Below are 24,039 nucleotides of genomic sequence, written 5' to 3'. Positions count from 1 at the left end.
ACCCCACCCTTTAGACAAGAGGGGGTGAGGGCGAGGGGCTTTTGGCACTAAGCAGCATCTGGGAACTGATAGCTAGGACTTGAGCAGGCCTGAGGTAGGAGACTTGTCAGGGCACATATTTCCAGCCACCTCAGCAGGGGTCCAGAAGGTTGACAGTAACATAGGAACACTGGGCAGCCCACACACATCCCCTGACCCTGAGGGAAGCTGAGCTTTTGCAAAGAATGAACACAGTTTTGGTTTTAAATTATCTTTTTGTAGTAGATAATCTTATTTACATTAATACAGAATCATTTTGCATACTTAAATCAGACGCTAAGAGATACTTTATTGTACTGAGGGCAAAGAGACCTCCTCTCCCTCCTTTCTGTCTGTGCACAGTCAGAAGCCACTGGATGCCCTGCAATCACGGAGTGGCAGCTTCCTACAGCCAGGATGGGAACAATGTGTGGTTCTTCCATGGGACCGTTCAAACACTTCTGAGAATAATGTCACAGTGTGAGCATGAGGGCTGAGCTGGGCAGGGGCCCTGGGGGCGGGAGCAGTGCCCACTCACCCTTGGAACCTTGAGGGGCCACCCTGAGAGGTGCTAGCAGGACGGACTGCCTGTGCAGAGCTCATGGCCCTCCTGGTTATGAGCACATGGGGGACAGGCAGCCAGAAGCCCATATTTCAGCTGCTCAGACTTTTGGGATTTAAAATCCAAGAATAGCAAGAGAGGTGCCTGCCAAGAGGTGGATGGTGCCTGCTGGCAGCTGTGTAGGCCCCAGGTTCCTGGCAGTCAACCTGTCAGATGGATGCCTGCTGAAGGGAAAAGTCAGTCCCTTTATGAAGCTTCTGCTTCCAGGTTAAGCTGGAAGGGTGGACTTCAGTTTTTTAGCTACCAACTCTCCACATCCAATTTCAAATTCATCTCAGCTCATGCCCCAGATTTGTAGGTCCATTGTCTGGGTTTCCTTGGGAGCAAGAAGAGTCTGAGCTACCTACCGTGGCAGGGAGACACTGACCAGCCCTGGGGGCAATAACAGGGCTACCCAGGGTCTGTCCACATGAGCTGAGGGGAGATGTATGTGCTGTCACATGACTGCTATGGGCAGGAGGAGGGTGTCTGGTGGGCTCTGCGCAGCTCTTCTGAAATCCTCCATCTCCAGAACCTGGTGCAGGAGAGGCCACAGCTCTGGGCCTAGTTCCCAGTGGACCGTTTTCCTAAGCCAAGAGACAGTGATTACACTTCCATGGTGTTGCCGGGAGCCACGCCCTGCACTGCAGCATATCCCATCTCTGGGAGGAGGTACTCTAGGAGCACTGGCCCTGGGGACCAGCTGAGGTCCTGAGACCTTCCCTCTCCAGCAAACAAGCAGAGGCCCCCACCCCACCTAGGTGTGCACAGCCTCAAGCCTCCCTTCCCTGGTGGGACAGGGCCAAGAGGTTCTGAGTTCTAGGCCTGGCTCTGCTCTCGTCCACTCTGTGACCATGGGCAACTTGGTTCCTGGTGCGTGGAAGATGGGCCCTGGGGAGTGCAGGATGCAGGGCTGAGGGGACAAATGAGACTGGGAAGGAGCCAAGATGAAGCCTAGATGCATTTTCCTACCTGGCCGGGCTATCGGGAAGTAAATATTCTCTTAAGTCTGGACAGAAAGCCCTCTGCGTCCTCCCCAGCCTTGGGCCTAGCCTTGCCTCCTGCAGAGCCATCCACGGCGCTGCCACCTGGGCACAAACAGGGGGAGAACTGGGGTCAAGGGTGCACCCCGCCTCCTCACCCCAGGCTCCCCACACCCATACTCATCACCACTGGGGGCCAAGAAGAGAGGGCCACTCCTAGGTTGCCATGCCTGCCAGGTGACTTCAGTGTACCCCAGCTGTTCCTCCAGCCTCTGAGCCCCAAGGAAGAACAGGAGAAACAGGGCTGGGTAACAGCAGTGGCTGGACCAGAATGGCCCAGAGAGAACAGCCAGTAAAGGCCTCCGCCTTCACTACTTCAAACCTCACACAGGAAAATGTGGTAGAGGCCCAGAGAGACAGGTGGGTGGCCTGTCTCAGCTCAGAGACTGGCGTGTGGGAGGGAAGCATGGTCAAAGCCCACAAGACTATATGAGGCAGCCCGCCAGATGCAGCACAGGATGCATGTACATGGAAAACCCAAAACAGCCAGAGTAGTTTGCAGCTCCTCAGAACCCCATCAGGGAAGCCAGCCCCAGACTCTCCAGATAAAGAGGGTTTTCTCTTCTGTTCTGCTGGGCATCTCCAAGACAGACATCCTAGATTTCTCCCTCTGGTGATGCTAAGGGTTGACTCCTGATTCTGCACTCAGGATCAGTCCTGGAGGACTCAGGGGACTAGATGGATGCTGGGATTTGAACCTGGGTTAGCTATGTGTGAAGCAAACATCCTCCCTGCTATACCGGACGCTCATACATCAGAATTCGGTCCTCAGACTATGCACTTGAGTTAGCATCTAAGATCTTAGGGCACACTTCTTGGGATTTGAGGTCACACCCAGTGGTGCTCGGGGGCCACTCCTAGCTCAGTGTTAGGGTCACCCAAATAATACTTGAGGCTTGAACTGAGTGCTTCCATGTGCAAAGCATAAGCTCGTCACTTTACTAGACCCTTACGGCAGATTTTTCTTTTTATTCTTTTTTTTTTTTTTTGGGGGGGGGGCCCACACCTGGCAGTGCTCAGGATTTACTCCTGGCTATCTGCTCAGAAATCGCTTCGGCAGGCATGGGGGACCATATGGGACACCAGGATTCAAACCAACCACCTTAAGTCCTGGGCAGGCTGCTTGCAAGGCAAACGCTACTGTGCTATATCTCCGGCAGATTTTTCTTTCTTTCTTTCTTTTTTTTTTTGGTTTTTGGGCCACACCCGGTGACGCTCAGGGGTTACTCCTGGCTATGCGCTCAGAAGTCGCTCCTGGCTTGGGGGACCATATGGGACACCGGGGGATCGAACCACGGTCCATCCTAGGCTAGCGCAGGCAAGGCAGGCACCTTACCTCTAGCGCCACCGCCTGGCCCCCAGCAGATTTTTCTTTTACTCAGGAGTGACTCCTAGTTCCGTGCTCATGGACCACTGCTATCAGGGCTCAGAGTGACCATATGGGATGCCAGGGACTGAACCTATGTCTGCTGCATGAAAGAAGCACCTTCCCTGCTATATTACTGCTATAGCCCCCTCGGCAATTTTTTTTTGGGGGGGGGGGTAACACCTGACAGTGCTCAGGGGTTACTCCTGGCTCTGCGTTTAGAAATTGCCCCTGGCAGGCTCAGGAGACCATATAGGTTGCTGAGAATCAAACTACTTTCCATCTGCGTGCAAGGAAAATGCCCTACCATTGTGCTATCGCTCCGGCCCATCGGTCAAGAATGCACGAGATCCTAGTCTCAAGAGGCCCAGACTGCTGGTGCCAGGCCTGGAAGGGGTACCACAGGGTACTAGGTTCGTCTATGAGCCACCAAGTAAGGTCCACAGCTCATCTGTCCCTGGCAAACCCAGCTTAGGGCTGTTCTGAGACAGTGGTCCTGAACATGGAATGCTGGTTAGGCTGGGGAACCCCAATTTTTTTTTTTTTTTTTTGGTTTTTGGGCCACACCCGGTAATGCTCAGGGGTTACTCTTGGCTATGTGCTCAGAAGTTGCTCCCGGCTTGGGGGACCATATGGGACACCGGGGGATCGAACCGCGGTCCGTCCTAGGCTAGCGCAGGCAAGGCAGGCACCTTACCTTTAGCGCCACCGCCCAGCCCCGGAACCCCAATTTTTAACATTTGTGGTGGGCCACATTCAGCTGTGCTCACTGTTTACTCCTGACTCTGCACTTAATACTCCTCCCTGTAGGGGTTGGAGAGATATATCTGCACAGCGATTAGGGCATTTGCCTTGCATGGGGCTGACCTGGGTTCGATCTCTGGCATTCCATATAATCCCAGGAGCCTACCAGGAATTATTTCTGAGCACAGAGCCAGGAGTAACCCTTGAGCGTCACTAGATGTGGCCCCCAAACCATTCCCCCCAAAAAACCAACCTCACTCCTTTCAGGGGCCATAGCAATAGCACAGTGGGTAAGGGCATTTGCCTTGCACACTGCAGACCCAGGTTCAATCCCTGGCATCCATAAGGTCCCCCGAGCCTGCAAGGAGTACTTTTTTTTTTTTTTTGGGGGGGGGGAGGTCACACCTGGCAGTGCTCAGGGGTTACTCCTGGCTCTGCGCCAAGAAATTGCCCCTGGCAGGCAGGAAGGACCATATGGGATGCTGGGATTCAAACCACTGACCTGCATTCAAGGCAAACGCCTTACCTCCATGTTCTCTCTCCGGACCCAAGGAGTAATTTCTTTTTTTTCTTTTTTTTCTTTTTTGGTTTTGGGCCACACCCGGTGGTGCTCAGGGGTTACTCCTGGCTATCTGCTCAGAAATAGCTCCTGGCAGGCACGGGGGACCATATGGGACACTGGGATTTGAACCAACCACTTTAGGTCCTGCATCGGCTGCTTGCAAGGCAAACACTGCTGTGCTATCTCTCCAGCCTCCCCAAGGAATAATTTCTAAGTGCAAAGCCAGGAGTATCCCCTGAGCACTGCTGGGTATGTCCCCCCCCCAAAAAAAAAAAACACAAAAAAGTAATCACTTCTGGTGGTGTTCAGGGGACAAACACCAGGATGCCAGGGATTAAATCTGGGTCAGCTGGATGCAAAGCAAGCACCTCCTCCATCCCTATACTATGGCTCTGGCCCCGGGGTGACTGGGATTTGAATGGGACTCCCAATTCTGAGTTCCCAAATGGTAACCAGGTGCATATTACACCTCAGGAGTGATACCAAGCTGGGTGCCCTCCTACACTCTTTGTTCCTGTTCTGAACTAAAGATACAGGAACCACCCGAACCTTAACCCTAACCCCACCCCCAATGAGAGGGCCTACAGATCCAGGCAGTTGCTGGGAGCTCCCCCAGATCTCACTGATCCATACAAGAAGCCTAGGAAGGAGGCCCTAAGGTTACCCCCAACTTTCAGGTCAGGATGTGACTCTGGTTAAGGCATCACATCAGTGATGACAGAACTGGGACATGACCCATTGGACACGGGGTAATGCCATGGGACCAAACATTGGGGACTGTCCCTCTTCCAACTCTGCCGTTCAGTCTCCTACAGGAGGACTGTGGACCTTGGCCTTGGTGCTATCTGAGCCCTGTAGTCAAAGTGTCATCAGAGCCAAAGCTGGTTAATGATTCACAACAAATAAATAAGGAAAACCAAGCCAGGAATTCTCCTCACTCCTCCAGTCCTAAAGGTAAGAATGGTTGTGCCTTTATTTTAATTGCTCCTTCAGAGGTAAGGCTCACTAGGGACCTCAACAGATAAGAAACACTGACTCAAAAATCCTGACAAGAAGCCAGAGCCTCTACACATATGTGACCAAGTGGCTAAAGACACACTGGTTTTCTAGGCAGAGGTGATTAGGGGCACATCTCATGGGCTGACTTGGGCAGGCAGGGGCCTGCTGAGCTCGCCCCAGAGGAAAATGCTTCCCACAGAGCCAGTCAATGACTGCCTCACTGATCACAGCCCAGATTGCTCAGGCTATCTGGGTCTGTAACTTAGAAGGTGACACAGGATGGCAGGACACCCTTCAGAGGAGCCTGAGGAGGCTTGGATCCTCCCTGTCAAGCATTTCCCAGCAATGGGGATGAAAACAAAATCACAGAAACCCTGAGGGGAGAAAGACAGAGGCTCGGTGGGAGGCCGAAGGGCAGCACTGTGCAGGCTCATGGGTTACTCCTGCGGAATTCAGGAGATTCACTGTATGTAGCAATGGAAACTAAAACCAGTCGGCTGCATGCAAGGCTAACACCCAACTGCTGTCCTATCGCTCTGGCCCATGACCACTCAGCTCCAAGAAGGTGAGAGCAGTTGCTGCACTGAGCGAGCCACACATGGGGCAGGAGGAGAGAACTTGCTGTCGTGGAGCTCCTAACCCTGCACATCCTGGGTCAAAGGTGATGACTCGGGGCAAGAGAACACAATGCAGTAAATCTTCCAAACCCAGCAGTGGCCTACTCAGAGCTGGACACTGCTCTCAGACCACAAGTTCAGGCACAGCCTTGCAGGCAAGCACCTGGTCCCCTCTAGCAGGAGTCGAGTCATGAGTCACTGCTCTCCCAGCGGCAGGCATGGCTGGGCCCAGCCTAGCACTCCTACTAGGGCCCTCAACAGATAAGAAACAATGAATCAAAAATCCTGACAAGAAGCCAGATGTTTGAAGACATGGACACATCCAAGGCAGCACCCCTGAGAAGGTCAGAAATGCGGAGCCTCCTGATACCTTGTCTGTTCAAGGGATTTCAGGGCCCCAGGGGTGGGGGTGGGGAGGGAGGAACTATGTCCAAGGTCACAAGGCCAGTGTCAGAACCAAGGATAGAACTCAGAGCAGCGGCTCTCAGACACAGCTGCTTTTGGGCCAGGAACTTTCTAGAATGTCCTCTAAGCAGAGCAGCCGGCACACAGAGAGCAAGGGTGTTTTTCCCAGGGTGCATCGAGCTCAGCCTCCCACACAGTCCCCTGCCGCTAGGGGCATGGACACCCACACCCTAACAGACACTCTACCAGTGCTGGTGGTGGTGACACCATTTACGGTGCCCTCCACATCTGTCTCTTCCTCAGCGTAGCTCAGGATCAGGCTCTGCTGCCGGCTGGTCAGTCTCCTGCGGACAAGACAGTATATCTGAGCGTTTGCCTTGGACGCTCTTTGAGGAATACAGAGCGCCCAGGGAGTGCGTGGGAAAAGAGGCATTCGGACCCGAGAAAGTCTCCCAAACACCCTCAGCTGTTGAAATAGTAGTCACTGCGGACATGTTGGGTTGGGGCTGTGGGGGGGTGGGGGGGTTGGGTTATACATGATGGTGCTAGTGACAATTCCTCACTCTGTGTTTAGGGATCACTCCTGATGGTACTGGGGTAGCATATTCAGAGTCAGGGATTGAACGTGGGCTCAGCAGGTGCAAAGCCAGCACCTTTGGTCCCATTTTCATTTCCTAGGCCTCCTGGCGAAGTTTTGAGAAGTGTGTGCCTGGGAGTCTGGCTCATTACCATGGTGACTCCAGTGCTACACTGTGTGCTAAAGAAACTACACTTGAGTGCCAGTCACGTTAACAATGTTAGAGGGAGGGCTGGAGCTAGCAAAGCAAAGGTGCTTGCCTTGCATGCAGCTGACCTATATGGACCCCAAATACCAGCAGGGATAATTCCTGAGTGCAGAGCCAGGAGTTACTACTGAGCACCATAGGATGTGGCCCAAAATAGCATCATCAAGGGAATGTGGGGTTTTTGTGGCCCTCCAGTGGAGTCTGGCTGACTAGTGACAGGTTCTCACAATGCTGTGGCCAGGCCCTCCTCCCAAAGGAAGGCATGCTCTCATCCAGTGCTGTGCGCAGGTTGGCACAAGCTGGCAGTTCTGCTGGGACTCTCCTGGGCTCCTGGCAGACCCTTCTTCTAGCTACTCTATAGGACCAGCCTGCTGCATCTCAGCCTACAGGGCAGGGAAGCCCACGTCCAGACACCAGGAGGGTGCCCAGATGTCTGCAGGCACTCACTTGGGAACACGGATCTTGATGTGTATGTAGTGATCCCCGTATCCGTAGCTGTTGATCCGTGGGATGCCTTTCCCACCCATCCGAATCTTCTGGTCGGACTGCGTGCCTGGGGGGATCTGGAAAGAGAAGTGACCTGGCACCCCTCCAGCTCAGAGGGTCCAATGCAAACTTCACCGCACATCTCACTCCCTGGAAAGGTCAAGCCCGCTAGCTACTGCAGGAAAAGTGCTGTGCTGGGGAGCGGGGCTGTCAGGACACGAGGTTTGGAGAAAGCTCAGGAGACTGACAACCAGGTGGAGGTGACACCAACAAAGGGTCAGTGGTAATGGTGCATCACCTTTTCTAGCAACAAGTCAAGGCGTGCTGGTGATCCACACTGGAAAATGGAGAACCCCTAGCCGCCCCAGTTCTTCCCCAAATCTCTGACTTGCTGGGGGAGGGTTGTCATGGGAACTGGTCACTTGTCAGCCACTTCTCATTTTTTTCTGGAACATTCCAGAGTAGCAGGGCACAAATGAGGCGCAGTCGTTCTAGTCTTCTTACCGTCACGTTGATGGTCTCATAGAGGCCCTGTGCTCGAGCTGTGCCCCCGAGAATAGCCTGGGCGATAGAAATAAAGAGGTCCGAGTGGATGTCGGCGCCGTCCCTCCGGAACACAGGGCTTTTCTGCACCTAGGGGAGCAGAGGTGGCAGTGAGATTTCACACTGCCCTCCAGCCTGTGCCAGGATAGCCTCCATGGTTTTTGTTTTATTTTTGTTTGGTTTTTGGGCAAAACCTGGCAGCACCCAGGGATTACTCTGGCTCTGAGCTCAGAAACCGCTCTAGTTGGGGCTGGAGCAATAGCACAGTGGTAGGACGTTTGCCTTGCATGGCAGCCCACCCGGGACAGGCTTGGGTTTGATTCCTGGCATCCCATATGGTCCCGAGCCTGCCAGGAACAAATTCTGAGCACAGAGCTAGGAGTAACCCTTGGTGAGGCCCAAAAAACAAAAGAGAAAAAGACAAACAAACAAAAAAAAAGACAGAAATCAGGGCCGGAGAGATAGCATGGAAGTAAGGCGTTTGCCTTGAATGCAGGAGGACAGTGGTTCGAATCCCGGCGTCCCATATGGTCTCTCCGAGCCTGCCAAGAGCGATTTCTGAGTGTAGAGCCAGCAGTAAAAAAGAGAATACTGGGCCTGGAGAGATAGCACAGCGGTGTTTGCCTTGCAAGCAGCTGATCCAGGACCGAAGGTGGTTGGTTCGAATCCCGTTGTCCTATAAGGTCCCCCGTGCCTGCCAGGAGCTATTTCTGAGCAGACAGCCAGGAGTAACCCCTGAGCACCGCCGGGTGTGACCCAAAAACTAAAAAGAGGATACTCTTGGGACTGGAGTGATGGCGCACTGGTAGAGTGTTTGCCTTGCACGCAGCTGGCCCAGGACAAACTGAAGTCCCATATGGTTCCCCAAGCCAGGAGCAATTTTTTTGTTTTTTTTTGATCACACCTGGCAGTGCTCAGGGGTTATTCTTGGCTCCACACTAGAAATCGCTCCTGAAGGCTCAGGGGACCATATGGGATGCCGGGATTTGAACCAATGACCTTTTGCATGGAAGGCAAACGCCTTACCTCCATGCTATCTCTCTGGCCCCCAGGAGCGATTTCTGAGCACATAGCCAGAAGTAACCTGAGTCACCCGAGCGTCACTGGGTGTGGCCCCACCGAAAGAACAAAAACCCAACACTCTTACTTTATGGTCCAAAGTGCCCATCAGGCAGTGCACGAGGCTGTTTCCAGGCACATTGGCTTGGGACACACAGCCCCACCCTCGTCCCTCTGCTATTATGAGATGAATTTCCTCTCAGCCAAACCTCTTCACAGCTTGTCTTTCAGCCTTCTTCTTCTTCTTTTTTATAGGGGGTGACACTCAGGGGCTACTCCTAGCTCTGCACTCAAAAACCGGTCCTGGAAGCTCAGGGGACCATATAATGCTGTTGAGAATCAAACCTGGGTCAGTCCTGCATAGCTTCGTGCAAAGCAAACACCCTACTGCTGTGCTATGGCTTCAGCCCTGATTTTCAGCTTTCTGCCTTCTCTGATTTTCAAGGCAGGAGAGTTATTTGTTTGGTTTTGTGGGCCACACTCAGTAATGCTCAGGGGTTACTACTAGCTCTGCCCAAGGAAATCACTCCTGGCTAGGCTCAGGGACCATACTGGGTCCTGGGGATTGAATCCAAGTCAGCAAGAGCAAAGCAGGCATCCTTCCACATTATTTACCTGTTGTAGATTATGCAAGTTCACACACATATGAATCATTTATATGGGCTGGTTGTATGTGTGCCACTAACCCTGCAGGTGACACAATGTCTGGGACGCAGATGAAGTTTTCTCACCCACGCTCCCTCTCGGGTCCCTAGCATGAAATAATGAACTATAGGATTTCTATTGCGCATGTATATGCGTCCCATATTTCCTATAAGCACCCAGAATGGACCCCTGCTGTCTCCTGTCTCTTTCCTACCATTCTACCTTTGGGGACAGCTGCTTTCCAGGTCCATTGCTCCCCAGAACACAGCACAGAATCAGGGGAACTGCTGGCAGGAGGTGTCTTTACATCACAGTTTCCCACATGATAGAGCAGATTTAGTTTTCTCCTTTTATTTTTGGGTCACACTCATTGCTCAGAGGCAGCTTCCGACAGTGCTCTGGGGTAATTATATGATTCCAGGAATTGTCCCTGGGCCTCCTGCCTGCAGGGCATGTGCTTCAGTATTCTGACGTCTCTCAAGCCTGAATAGTTTGTAAGCACTGGGCCTAGGCCTATAAAAGGCACGTCCCAATCCATAACAGGTAAGACTCACTCTCTCTCTCACATACTCAGAAAGATACACTCACACACATCTGTTGAGGCTGAATGCTGTGTAGCCAACCTGCAAACATCACATGTCACCTTTGTTGTAAACTTTGCGTCACCTAGGTGGCACAAAAGCTCTGGCAACACAGATTTAATGGCCCCATTGGGGTCCCTGCTGTTTAGGAATGCCCCATGGGAAAGTGAGTGAGACCTCAGCGGAGCACCTACCCTGAACGTGATGAAAATCTCTCTCTTTCCCACGGGCATCCTCACCGTCTGGCCGTCTTCCACTCCTGTAATAACAACAGTTCAGAAGAAAACCAGTGTGGGCTCTCCAGGACACCTTATCCACAGAACCCATCTCCCATCTTTCCTCATTCTGCTCTGCTATCCTCGCTTTATTGGGGCCACATCAGACTCTGCTTGGGTCTTGTACTTGCTCTTCTCTCCCTGGGGCACAATCCTTATAGCTCTGGCCCCATCTTTTCTTTTCTTTTCTTTTTTTTTTTTTTTTTTTTTTTGGTTTTTGGGTCATACCCAGCAGGGCTCAGGGATTACTCCTGGCTCCATGCTCAGAAATCACTCCTGGCAGGCTCAGGGAACCATATGGGAAGCCGGGATTCGAATCACTGTCCTTCTGCATGCATCTGGCCCCCACCTTCATGGTCTTGAACACACTGGACTATTGCAACCCCTATTCCACCCCACCAAAGAAAGGGCCTGTACACCAGGCACCCACCAGCAGGCACAGGGATCACCACTTTCTTCTTCTGCTTCGCCTGCCCAGAGCCTCTGCACACCACACAGGGGGTAGTGACAATGGAGCCACGACCACCACAGCGTCGACATGTGGAGCGCATCACAAAGGGACCCGTGTTGATAGTCTCCTGAGAAAAGAGAGGAGGAAGCTGGAGTCCCCAGTGGAAACTAAAGAGCTTGTGGGAGGTGATCACCTACACTATGGCTCCTGGGGGGAATGCAAAACAGGCCAACGACACAGATGCAGGGACTTAGACTGTTCCTCTGACCTCGAACCCACTCTGGTTTTTGGTGTTTGGGCCACACCCTGCAATGCTCAGGGCTTCCTCCTGGCTTTGCACTCACGGATAACTCCTGGGGACCATAGGTGGTGCTGGGAACTGAACCCAGTTGATCAAATAGGAGGCAAATAAATGCCCTCCCTGCTGTACTACTGCTCTGGCTCCAAAAAGAACATTCTGACTTGGGAAAATGTACATGGAAGTGCATGGAATGCAGAAATCTAGAGAACATGCAGCTTGTTCTTGCACACACACGCAGAGAATAGACAAGGGCAAAGAGAAAAAGTACACATCAAAAATGACAAAGAAAATGGACAAAATCTACATGAATATAGGCAACAGAACTAAGGGGAGCATGTGACCATTTGAATGACTTCCAAATATTTCCAAAAAAGGAAAATATGATTACACCTCAAGAAAAATTTCAGGGGCCGGTGCAGTGGCGCTAGAGGTGTGTGCCTTGCCAGCGCTAGCCTAGGACGGACCGCGGTTCGATCCCCCGGCGTTCCATATAGTCCCCCAAGCCAGGATCGACTTTTGAGTGCATAACCAGGACTAACCTCTGAGCATCACCGGGTGTGGCCCAAAAACCAAAAAAAAAAAAAAAAAAAAAAAAAAAAATTCAGCCGTTCAGCCCAAGCTGAGGGTAGATTACGAACTACCCTAAAGTCTATTTGCAGACGAGATGGGACTTTCCTTGTATGGTCTACATTGTTGGCCAGCGGAGAAACTCCTGTGAAGGACACAAGGCAGCAAATGACAGTCCCACCTAGTCCTGAACCCTCACCCACTCCATGGGTAAAGCTAGGGGGCAGGATCTGGAAAGTCAGGGACCAGGAAAGGGCTGATGGACACTCAACTCACCATGCCTGAGCCAGAACAGTAGTGGCAGTGCTGCAGCTTGGTGCCCGGCTCATTGCCTTTGCCATCACAGCGCTCACAGGTGTCAGTGATGTTTACCGTGAACTCCTTATTGACGCCCTTGGCTGCTTGATTGAAGGTCAGCTCCATGATGTACTAAAGAAACCAAGGACCACCTGTCAGCCTTCTCTCTGAAACAGCCCAACAACAGGTGTGGGCCAAAGGATTTAGTTCTTTTTTTTCCTCTAAGGTCTTTATTTATTTGGGGGGGGGGGGGTAGTTTGGACTGTACCTGATGATGCACAGGGCTTACTCCTGGCTCTGTGCTCAGGAATCACGCTTGGAAATAAGTGCACAAGGGAATTTAACTCACATAAGCCAAGTGCACGGCAAGCACCCTACCCACTGTCCTCTTTCTGATCTTTAAATATTGTTTTTTGTTTATTGGGTCACACCTGGTGGTGCTCAGGGGTTACTCCTGGCTCTGCACTCAGAAATCGCTCTTGGCAGGCTCCGGGTACCATATGGGATACCAAGGATCGAACCAACATCCATTCTGGATCAGTTACGTGCAAGGCAAATGCCCTACCTGTTGTGGTACTGCTTTGGCCCCATAAGGCCTTTATTTTTTAGAGCACCTCCCCCCCACCTTAATCGTAGTTCAGGGAATGTTTCCAATATATTAACATGTATGGGTTTGCTGTTCCAGCTTCTGATCTTCACTGCCCACCAAGGCCTCATCTCTCCCACTGCTCAGAAACTGCTGTTTGATGACCTGAGACCAAGGGCTGACCCCCACCTGACACCGCCTGCTCCCTTGGCTTTTCTACATACCCTCACAGAGGAATGAGATTGCTCGATATTTGTCATTCTCCCTTTACAGCACTTTTTTCTTTTCTTTTGTTTTGTTTTTGGGCCCCACTGGCAGCGCCCAGAGGTTACAGGCTCTGTGCTGAGAAATTACACCTTGGGGGACCATATGGGATGTTGGGTATCAAACTCAGATCGGCCGTGTGCCCTACTTGTTGTGCTATCACTCCAGTCCCATTCCTTTATTTACTTATTTATTTGGTTCTCATCAAAACACCCCACATACCCCACCTACAGCACACTGGCTCCCTGCCACTGACATCCCCACCAGAGTGGGTATTTTTATCTGGTACACTACACTCACTTATCAACACCTAAACTTACCTCCTGAGGCTGACTGAACACACTCTGGAAATCTCCAAAAGGAGATGAAGAGAACTCTCCGAAAATCTTCCTAAAGAGCTCCTCGGGGTCCACACTGGGACCCCCTCTCCAGTAGTTCTGCCCTGAGCCGCTGGCACCAGGGTCAAAGCCAGCGGAGCCATATGCATCGTACTGCTTCCTCTTCACTTCGTCACTCAGCACCTGCTCAGGAGACAAATGGTCAGGGTGCCCCGGGCCACCCACAAAATGCAGATCATGGCATAAAAATCAGCCCTCAGGTTTCTGATTGGGTCACCAGACTGTGGCTGTATCAGATAATAGACTGAAATGCCGAGACACATAGACACAATGTCTGTGACTTTTGTGTGTGTGTGTGTTTAGGGGAGGGGTGTTCAGCACATGTGTCTCATGCTTCTGTTCACATTTTTTGTTGTTGTTGTTTTTGGGTCACATCCACAGCGCTCAGGGGTCACTCCTGCTCAGAAATTGCCCCTGGCAGGCTCGGGGAACCATATGGAATGCCGGGATTCGAAACACCGGCCTTCTGCACGCAAGACAAACGCGCTACCTCTATGCTATCTCTCCAGCCCCCTCTGTTCACATTTTTACTTTTAAATTTTGTTATTTTTGGTTTTGGGACCACACCTGGCAGCACTCAGGGGTCCATATGGAATGCTGGGGATCAAATCCGGGTCAGCTTCGCCCTGAGCCCAGGCCGCCTGTGCTGGGCTGACGCAGAAGGTGGTTGAAAGACAGGGCACACGCACGCTCACCTACCTCATAAGCCTCGGCCAGCTGGGAAAACTTCTCTTTGGCTTTGGGGTCATCCTTGTTTGTGTCTGGGTGATATTTCTTGGCGAGCTAAAAAGCAGGAAATGGTAAACGACTATCGACATGATTCTCATGGAAGCTGAACTCTATCTGTCCTCCTACCTCAGCTCAGCCTCAGATATTTCTCCTGAGATGTGCAACCTATAACCATTCTCCAGACCAGATTCAAGCGGAACTCTTCGGGTCTCTGGCTCTTGCCTCTGTCCCATCCCGTACTCGCTCTTCTCCCATCCCTGCAACAAGAACCCAACGCTCACTTCAAAGTATAAGGGTCTTCCCCACTAAACCAAGTCTCTGCTGGTGGTGTTGGTGCCATCACAACCCAGTAATAACAAGAGCCCGTCCTCAAGTGGTAACAGGAAGTGACTGCGCCTATAGGAAACATCCAGGTGAATGAGGAACATGTGGAAAGATGCTCCACAGCTCCAAGTACAAGGAAGAGGCACACCAGAGTCACAAGCATTTCCACTCTGCTTCCACAAGGGCAGCGATAAAGCCAAAACCTTCGCAAGCTGCTGCTGAGAGCTTCAAACGGCCTTTCCGATTGCTCCCACAGGGCCACTCTGAGGGATCGAACCCACATGTGCAAGGTATGTGCTCAACCCCTTGAGCTACACTTCCAGCCCTAAAGCAGCTGTCTGAAATATTCCCTGCAGTTCTTCAAATATTTAAACACTGGCATTTGACCAGGCAACTCCATGCCTATCTGTACAACACCTACATTTCAATGCATAATTGTGGCCCTGTATTTTTTCAGCAATTCCAGATAATTTTTTTGTTTGTTTCTGTTTTCTTTTTTCTTTTTTTTTTGCCTTTTGGGCCACATTCGGTGATGCTCAGGGGTTTATTTACTCCTGGCTTAAGCGCTCAGAAATGCTCCTAGGGCCAGAGAGATAGCACAGTGGTAGGGCATTTGCCTTGCAAGCTGCCGACCCAGGACCTACGTTGGTTGGAATCCCGGCATCCCATATGGTCCCCTCTGAGCACCACCGGGTATGGCCCCAAAACCAAAACCAAAAAACAGAAATCACTCCTGGCTTGGGGGATCATATGGGACACCGGGGGAATCAAACTGCGGTCCATTCTAGGTTAGCGCGTGCAAGGCAAATACCCTAGATCGCTTGCACCACCACTCTAGCCTGCTTCTGTTTTTGGGCCACACCTGGTTGACACTCAGGGGTTACTCCTGGCTCTTTGCTCAGAAGTTACTTCTCGCAGGCTCAGGGGACCATATGGGACGCTAGGGTTTGAACCTGGGTCGGTTGCATGCAAGGCACTACTGCTATGCTATCTCTTCAGCTCCTGAAGGCAGTTTTATTTTTGGGGGGTGGGGGGCTGGTTTTTGGGCCGCACCCGGTGATGCTCAGGGGTTACTCCTGGCTATGTGCTCAGAAATCGCTCCTGGCGGGGCTGGGAAGGTGGCGCTAGAGTTAAGGTGTCTGCCTTGCAAGCGCTAGCGTAGGACGGACCGCGGTTTGATCCCCCGGTGTCCCATATGGTCCCCCCAAGCCAGGAGCGATTTCTGAGCACATAGCCAGGAGTAACCCCTGAGCGTCAAACGGGTGTGGCCCAAAAATCAAAAAAAAAAAAAAAAAAAAAAAAAGAAATCGCTCCTGGCTTGGAGGAACATGTGGGATGCCAGGGGATCAAACTGCAGTCTGTCCTAGGCTAGCGTGGACGAGGCAGACGCCTTACCTCTTGTGCCACCGCTCCGGCCTTAGGTTTGTTTGTTTTTTTTGGAGGGGGGGTTTGATTTTTGGGTCAAACCCCCGGTGACGCTCAGGGGTTACTCCTGGCTCTGCACTCAAAAATCGCTCCTGGCGGGGCCGGGTAGGTGGCGCTGGAGGTAAGGTGTCTGCCTTGCAAGCGCTAGCCAAGGAAGGACCGCGGTTCGATCCCCCGGCGTCCCATATGGTCCCCCCAAGCCAGGGGCAATTTCTGAGCACATAGCCAGGAGTAACCCCTGAGCGCCAAACGGGTGTGGCCCAAAAACCAAAAAAAAAAACCAAAAAAAAAAAAAAAAAAAACCCAAAAATAAAAATCGCTCCTGGCAGGCACAGGGGGACCATGTGGGATGCTGGGATTTGAACCACTGTCCATCCTGATTGACTGTGTGTAAGGCAAACAAACGCCCTACCGCTGTGCTATCTCTCCGGCCCTCAAGGCAGTTTTTTTTGGGAGATGCTCAGGGGCTACTCCTGGCTATGCACTCAGAAATCACTCCTGACTTGAGAGACCATATGGGACGCTGGGGAATCGAACCTTGGTCCGTCCTAGGCTAGCACGGACAAGACAGATGCCTTACCGCTCCACGCCACCGCTCTGGCCCCCACTTTAGGCAGTTTTTATAAAGCATCAGATTGGATAGATTATATAAGGTGCACGCCTTGCATGTGGCAGATCTGTTAAAACCCTGGCCCCACAGAAAGTCCCCTAAGCACGGTCAGAAATGTTCCCTGAGTGGCAGAGCCAAGAGTAAATCCTAAGCACCAAAACAAAACATACCCCAATAAAGGCATCATGTTATAATTTCCTTTTCAAAATCCAAAATAAGCAAATGCAGAGACAGAATAGCTATTGGGCCCACAGCAATAGCACAGTGGAGAGGGCATTTGTTTGCACACAGCTGATCCATGTTTGATCCCTGGCATCCCATAAAGTCCCCTGAGCCTGCCAGGAGTAATTGCTGAGTGCAAAGCCAGGAGTAACCCTTGAATGTTGACAGGTATGGCCCAAAAACAAAAAAAAAAAACCCTCCCCACACACACAAAAAAGAACAGCAACTATTAGCAATTAGTTGAATTCACACTTTAGCTGCCATAAAGCTGGTAAGAATGCACATTTATATTCAGGAAACCAAGTTCAATCTCAGCACCATATGGGCCGGAGTATTCCAGAGCACCACTGAGAACAGCCAAAAAACTCGCCAAAAAGTAAAGTCCTTTTTTGTTTGTTTTTTGGACACACTTCACTATGTTTGGGGCTGACTCCTGACTTAGGTATCATTCCTGGTAGGAATCAGGGGACCATAGTTACACATGCAATGCCAGAGTTGACTCTGTGTAAGCCAATGCCTTACCTGCTGTTCTATCACTCTGGCCTATGGGAAAAGAAATTTGGGGGAAGGAAGGATTTTTGGGACACTCTGGGTAATGTTTATACATTACGTCTGCTTTTGCACTCGGAATCACTCCTGATAGTGCTCAGAGGACCATATATGCTACAAAGGATTCAACCCAGGTTGGCTGCATACAAAGCAAGTGCCCTACCTTCTGTACCATGGCTCCAGACTGGGAAAACAAACGGTTTTTTCCTTTTCTTCTCTCTCTCTCTCTCTCTTTTTTTTTTTTTTTTGGGTCATACCCAGCAGCTCTCAGGGGTTACTCCTGGCTCTATGCTCAGAAATCACTCCTAGCAGGCCTGGGGGACATATGAGATGCAGGGATTCGAACCACCGTCCTTCTGCGTCTGAGGCAAACGCCTTACCACTGTGCTATCTCTCCAGCCCCGGAAAACGTTTTTAGTTTTGTTTTGTTTTGTTTTTGGATCACACCCAGCAGCACTCAAGGGCTGCTACTCCTGGCTCTATGCTCAAAAATCGCTCCTGGCAGGCTCGGGGGACCATATGGGATGGTAGGATTCGAACCATCGTCCTTCTGCATGCAAGGCAAACGCTCTACCTCCATGCTCTCTCTCTGGCTCCAAACATTTTTTTTCTAAATCTGACTGTGACTCCCATTGTCAGGGTCACTATGCACAGAGCACATAGTCTAGCCAAGCATGTCTCACAAGCACTTCCCAACACTGTGGTATGTGTGGCCGACATGCCTACATACTAATCAGAGCCCACAGGACAGTGATCACTCCATGCAGCTGAGTATTCAGCCCCACACATACCTGGTAATAGGCTTTCTTGATGTCCTTCTGGCTGGCATTTCGGGGCACTCCTAAAATCTGGTAATAATCTTCTTTGTCCAATGGGGTACTGGTGTGGAAGGAGGCAGTACAAACAAAAGGGTAACTTTTCACTCCTAGAAAAGAGACAAAAAATCGCTCTGGAAATGTGTTCACCAGAAGGAAGTCAAATCTCCCAGCAAGATGTCCTACCAGAGGACAGGAAGCTCATACCCGGGGTCTGTATGTCCAGAGCCTCAACTCTGGCTCTAACAAGGCTCAGGTTGGGGCTAAAGGAAGAGTAGAGCAGGGAAAATGCTTGTCTTGCACAAGGCCAATCCAGGTTCGATCTCTGGCACCCCACAAGGTCCTCGAGCACCACCAGGAGTGATTCCTGAGAGTAGAGCTGGGAGTGACCCCTAAGCATCACTGAGTTTGGCCCAAAAGCCAAAAATAAACAAAATAAACAAGGCTCAAGCCACTGCCTAAGGACTAGATAGGAGCAAGGTGAGGACTCTGATTCCCCTGAGAGTTGGCCACTAAAGGCTGAGTCTGCTCCAGAGGTGTCAGAACTACACGCTCTGGGACTGCAGAGGGCGCACACGGGTCAGGCAGGAGGTTTGGGTGTAAGCCTCAGGCTGCACAGCTGGAAGTGACTCACAAGCACTAAGCTTCAAGTAGCTCCAAGCACCAGTAGGTGTGACCTAAATACGAATACAAAAACCAGAACCAGAATGGCATGCTCGGCATGCAGGTGGCCCAGCTTTGATCCCGGGCACCACCAGCCTGGGCCCAAATGAGTCAAGCGGGGAAAAATCGTGTAGGGCAAACCCCAAGAGCTTACCACTGTGTGTCACTGTCCCTCTGATTGCAACATGTCCTCAGTAGCCCCAACCCCAGACTTAGCCTCAGGGTGCTGCACTCCCCTCACCAGCAGCTGGTCATGGCCCACCCCAGACCAGATCTGACACCCTGGAGGCGGGGCCAGCAGGCTGTTGAACAGGCTCTGTCTGGGTGGGGGGGGGGGGGATCCTGTTACATGATCCACCGCAGCACTAAATGAGCTAAAGAGTCAGGGATCTCTTGGGGAATGAACCCCTCTCCCTAAAAACAGCACATAACAGACACTCAGGGCTACAGGGTCCTGTGCTACCCTCTATTGCCCCAGAGCAGAGCTGGAATCCAGGCCCAGGGCAGGAGGCCATGGCCTGGCCCTGCCCTGCCCTGCTTTCAGGCCTCTTGCATCAGCAGCTACAAGGAAACGCCCCCAGATCGCTCTCTTGCTGGCTGACCTGAGCCTGCCTGTCACCAAGTGAAGGAGACACTAGAGAGCCTGACAGATGCTCTCTACCCACTCCAACTCATCTAGTAAAACTGGAGAAGAGGCTGGGAGGGGAAGGAGGTTAAGGGAGAGTAGGAGTGAGAATGAAGACTACACAAGGCAGCTCCAGGATCCAAGTTAGTCACTGGCCTGAAAAGCTGCTGTGAGCACCATTCACCCACTTGGCACTACTGACCGACCATCCCTTCAACAAGGCTGCCAGTGCACCTAGGTCACACTTAGGGACTATCTGTCTCGAACCCACTGCAGGCCTGAGGTGCCATAAGGGGTTATAGCAGGAAACAGTTCACAGGTGATGGAAGTTACAGGTACTTGACATTTGGGGGGCAGAGGAGGTGGAGTGGAGGAGAGATTCCTAATGCTGCTTGGTGCCAGGGTCACTCCCCACTCCTTACTAGAAGGAAGGCTCAGAATAAAATAAAAATGCCCTCCAGTCCTTTGTCTATCTCTTCAAAAACCCACAATCAAGATCTTGTTTAGGGGGAGAGGCCTGTATCTCACTGAGAAAGTCCCTGGGATGAGTTGGTGATCCTGATGGGGCCTATGCAGGGCAGTCCCTCCCCATGGACCAATGGACTGCGTCCCAAAGGTGCTCCTCTGCTCAAAGGTCCAGTCAGGGGCTACAATTCACTCAGCTCCAGTGGGGAGAGATGAGACAGACCCTGGTGCACAGCTCAGCCTTCGAGGGGAATTCTGAAGCCAAGACCTCGCTTCCCAAATTGGCCTACAGTGGCTTCACCCTTTTTTATATAAAGCTTTATCAACCATACAAAAGTCTCAGGGGAGCGATAGAACAGCAATAGGGCATTTGCGGCCAACCCAGAAAGGTGGTTCTATTCCCGGCATTCCATATGTTCCCCAGAGCCTGCCAGGAGCAATTTCTGAGCGAAGAGCCTGGAGTAACCCTGAGCATCACCTGGTGTGGCCCCAACCCCTCCCCCACAAAGTCTCAGGGAACTTCCAGTTCAACAAGGAAGCAGGAGAGAGAAGGCAGGGGCAGGCAGAGTGAGACATGCCAGGAGATGAGCCAGGCTCTCTTGGTGTTCCTGAAGGTCAGGGATTCCTCGTCCCACAGGGGGCGCTGGCCTGTCACAGATGACACTTGTGTCCAGGACGGTCTGTGTGAGATGGTGGTAGTGGTAGTGACGGGTTGCGAAGACACTATGATTAACAAGGCCAACCAGTAAGCAGAAGGGCGCTACACTACAGAATTTGGATCTTATCCTCACGGCAGTAAAGAGTGATAATAAAGAGATAAGCTAGAAATTCACTGAGCTTTGCACTAGCAAGTGCTCTCTAGGATCAGAAAGTGAAGTGTGGTACTAGAACATGGTCTCCCAAGCACTTCCAGGAGATCCCTAAGCACTGAATAGGGAGCAATATTCTCCTATGCCCAGTATCACCAGGTGTGGGCCACTCCCTCCACAGCAAAACTGTTCTCAATACAAGGTTGAAAGGCTTATTAAAACTGGATCAGAGGGGGCCGGGCGGTGGCGCTCGAGGTAAGGTGCCTGCCTTACCTGCGCTAGCCTAGGAGACGGACCGCGGTTCGATCCCCCGGCGTCCCATATGGTCCCCCAAGCCAGGAGCGACTTCTGAGCGCATAGCCAGGAGTAACCCCTGAGCGTCACCGGGTGTGGCCCAAAAACCAAAAAAAAAAAAAAAAAAACTGGATCAGAGGGACAGAATGATACTAAAATAGGGCATTTGCCTCACATGTGGTTGACTGGGTTTGATTCCCAGCACCCCATATGGTCCCCAAGCCCACCAGGAGTGATTCTTGAGAGCAGAACCAGGACTAAGTCCTGAGCACTAACAGATGTGATCCAGAAGCTAAAACGGTCTGGACACCAGTGGGTAGGGAGTTTGCCTTGCATGCAGTTGACTTAGGTTTGATCACCAACATGCTATATAGTCAGTTTTCCAAGCACATCAGGAGTGATTCCTGATGTATTACCCCAAAACAAAACAAAACAAAAAAATTGAGATTAGTCAGTTTGGGAGCAGAGTTGAGCGGTGAAAGGTGCTACTCGTCAATATATTTGTCAGCTGACACAAAGCATGCCTTTTAGGGTTCATAGGGGTTACCCAGGGAAAAAATATGTGACTAGCTTCTTATTGGTATCCCCTAACCCTCTTTTCTCTCTCTCCCCTTTTTCACAAACACAACTATTAAAACTTTTCCCTAAGGAGGCCAAAGAAATAGTACAGTATGTAGCGTTCTTAACTTGCATGTAGCTGACCTGGTTTTGGTTCCCCCCAAGCACTGCTAGCTCAGGGGTAGAGGACACACCTTGTATGTGAAGCCCTGGATTTGATTCCTTCTAGCATGCCAAAAAAATTGGAGAGGTGTGGAAATACTTAACCAAAACCGCTAATTTCTCCAGTACCTACAATAGTGACTGCCATGACCAAAAATAGACCCAGGAGAGAATGAATGAACTTGAATAGTTAATGATAGAGGGATTCGGAGAAACTAAATAATTTGCTCAGGGATGGAAACATCCAGTGAATAAGGCCCTTGCTTTGCAAATAGCCAACCTGGGTTCAACCTCCTGGCACCACAGATAATGCCTGAGCAGAGCCAGGAGCAGAACACCAAACAGGTGTGGCCCAAATAAATGAATGGTGGTTACCAAACACAGCATAACGGACCATCATAAGCCCTTACTGAGTTAATGTACTAGTAGTTCATTACCTGAACAATTGAGAAATCCCCAAGTACTACCCCACATTTTTTGTTCAGTCTACCTCTTGGCTTCTCACTGAAACGGAACCACAACAATGCCCACTGCACGGAAGCAATCAGTTCCGCGACAGAAAGGGCACTGATCACTCACTGCCCCCTTATGTTTCCAATGCAAGGACAGACTTGCATGAACTTGGGGTTCATCGACAGGCCCTCCGGGGGTCCCCCACCCAGATTGACATCCATCATGTGTGTGGTGGGCAGGAGGGAGGCTCTGGGCGTAGAACAAACCCTCTCATCTACCTCGATGACCTTGGGCGGGACCACTGCACCCCAGAACTTCCTTCTCCCAGGATCTGCAAATGGCCAGCTGCTCCCCACCCAGCAAGCAAGTCATTTGCATTTGCACCGACCTACACGGTGCATAGTGAGTGGGTCACCAGAGGTGGGAAGGCCCAGGGGTGTGCAGGGGCATGGGCAGGCTGCCGGCCCCCAAAGAGGCGTCCAGAACTTTTGACAGAGGTGAAAGGTCACGGCCTGCGGGGATGGATTTCACCACCTCCCGGCTTCCACGAGGCTTCGGGGCCGTCCTGGGGCCTCCTCCTCCTCCATCTCCACCTCTTCTTGCTGCCACAGCCTGCCTGCCCGAGCTTCTCCGCACACAGGGTCGGAAGACAAGCTCCAGCCCGCTCGCCCAGCGGCCGGGCCGGCCCTCACCTGCGAGGCTGACACCGGGTCTCAATGTCAGGAGCGCCCCAGGCCCGCGAGGTCTCAGGGAAGGCGCGAAGGCGGTGACGCTCAGCCGGCGGCCCAGAGACGCCACCACCACGCCGCCCCCGGGCGCTCGGGCCCCTCTCCCCGCCGCAGCCGGCAGCCGGGGGGTCCCCACTACCAGCAGCAAACAGCGTGTGCAACACCGCGCCGCCATCTTGGCCCGGGGACAACGCGCCTGCGCACTCGGCTTCAGGAGGCCGCGCGAGGATGCTGTGCTCATGCGCCCCCGGCGGGAGGGGGCGGGGTCGGGCCGCGCGCACGCTGGAGTTGCGCATGCGCAGCCGCTCCGGTGTGCTGATCCGGTAGACTTGTAAGGAACGAGCTCGGCTTTCTGGGCAGGAGATTCAAGACTGTATCTTATCTGTGTGAGGACGTGATTGAGGGGAACGGAAGTTAGAATTGCTGGCTCGAGGGGCGGACCCCCCCGCGGGGAAAAGTGGTGGTGGTGGTCAACAATGGACGGGACTACAAATCCCGGCGTGCAATGCGACAGCCGTCCGGATTCCCAACATGCAACGCGTGGGTGTCTACCGTCCCCGAAGAACAGAGCTCAGTTGCTTTCCGGGCCTAGGCTTGTAGGCACTCGGGGTGGGAGTGCTGCACACCCAGGGGAGGATTTGGGAGGTGGAGGAGGCGTCTGGGGAGGTGATATTCGGGCTGAAGTTGGAAGGAGAGTTCCTAGAGGTTAGAACTTAAAATGTAGTTACCCAAGTTGTGAACCTTCCTGCCTTACCGGAAAGATGAACTTGGCCCCAGGTAGTTTTGCAAAGGACTCAATGCCATCACCAGGCCAGAGCTGCCGACCCGGGACGGACCCGGGTTCCATCCCCATCATCCCATATGGTTCCCCTAGCCTGCACAGAGCCAGGAATAACACTTAAGTTCATTGGTGTGGCCCCAAAACAAAACAAAAAGCATATCAATACCACCACCATCACCGGAGGCTCTATCTAAGAAAAGAACGTGAGAATGGGCAGGTTCAAGGGAACTTGTG

The 24,039-nt window shown here is 52.0% G+C and overlaps 2 protein-coding genes across 4 annotated transcripts in view; both read right to left on the bottom strand.

The window, feature by feature from the left end:
- The window catches only part of HMOX2 (heme oxygenase 2), a 205,912-nt gene that overhangs the window by 20,883 nt on the left and 160,990 nt on the right, over nucleotides 1-24,039 (bottom strand). Inside the window, exon 1 of one of the 2 annotated variants that reach the window (XM_049768500.1) lies at nucleotides 23,109-23,118. The exons of the other annotated variant lie outside the window; for it this stretch is intronic. The gene's annotated coding sequence lies outside the window, so the exon portion shown is untranslated. Of the gene's footprint in view, nucleotides 1-23,108; nucleotides 23,119-24,039 lie in introns of those variants that run through there. 2 annotated transcript variants of the gene reach the window in all.
- DNAJA3 (DnaJ heat shock protein family (Hsp40) member A3) lies at nucleotides 235-23,213 on the bottom strand. 2 transcript variants are annotated; one of them, XM_049768473.1, is made up of 12 exons: nucleotides 22,989-23,213; nucleotides 18,244-18,377; nucleotides 14,293-14,376; nucleotides 13,516-13,716; nucleotides 12,325-12,477; nucleotides 11,160-11,307; nucleotides 10,649-10,713; nucleotides 8,131-8,259; nucleotides 7,588-7,703; nucleotides 6,602-6,699; nucleotides 1,592-1,707; nucleotides 235-1,206 (listed from the first exon to the last, which is right to left on the bottom strand). In XM_049768473.1, exons 1-11 carry the CDS (start codon nucleotides 23,197-23,199, stop codon nucleotides 1,601-1,603), a joined length of 1,446 nt encoding a protein of 481 aa, XP_049624430.1. In that variant the 5' UTR covers nucleotides 23,200-23,213; the 3' UTR covers nucleotides 235-1,206; nucleotides 1,592-1,600. The 2 variants fall into 2 exon arrangements, with proteins under 2 accessions (XP_049624430.1, XP_049624431.1); XM_049768474.1 differs by lacking the exon at nucleotides 1,592-1,707.

Source organism: Suncus etruscus, chromosome 2 (assembly GCF_024139225.1).
Source record: "Suncus etruscus isolate mSunEtr1 chromosome 2, mSunEtr1.pri.cur, whole genome shotgun sequence".
Taxonomy (NCBI): Eukaryota; Metazoa; Chordata; class Mammalia; order Eulipotyphla; family Soricidae; genus Suncus; species Suncus etruscus.
The sequence above is the reverse complement of the archived record's forward strand: the minus strand, read 5'-3'. Positions and strand labels throughout refer to the sequence as shown.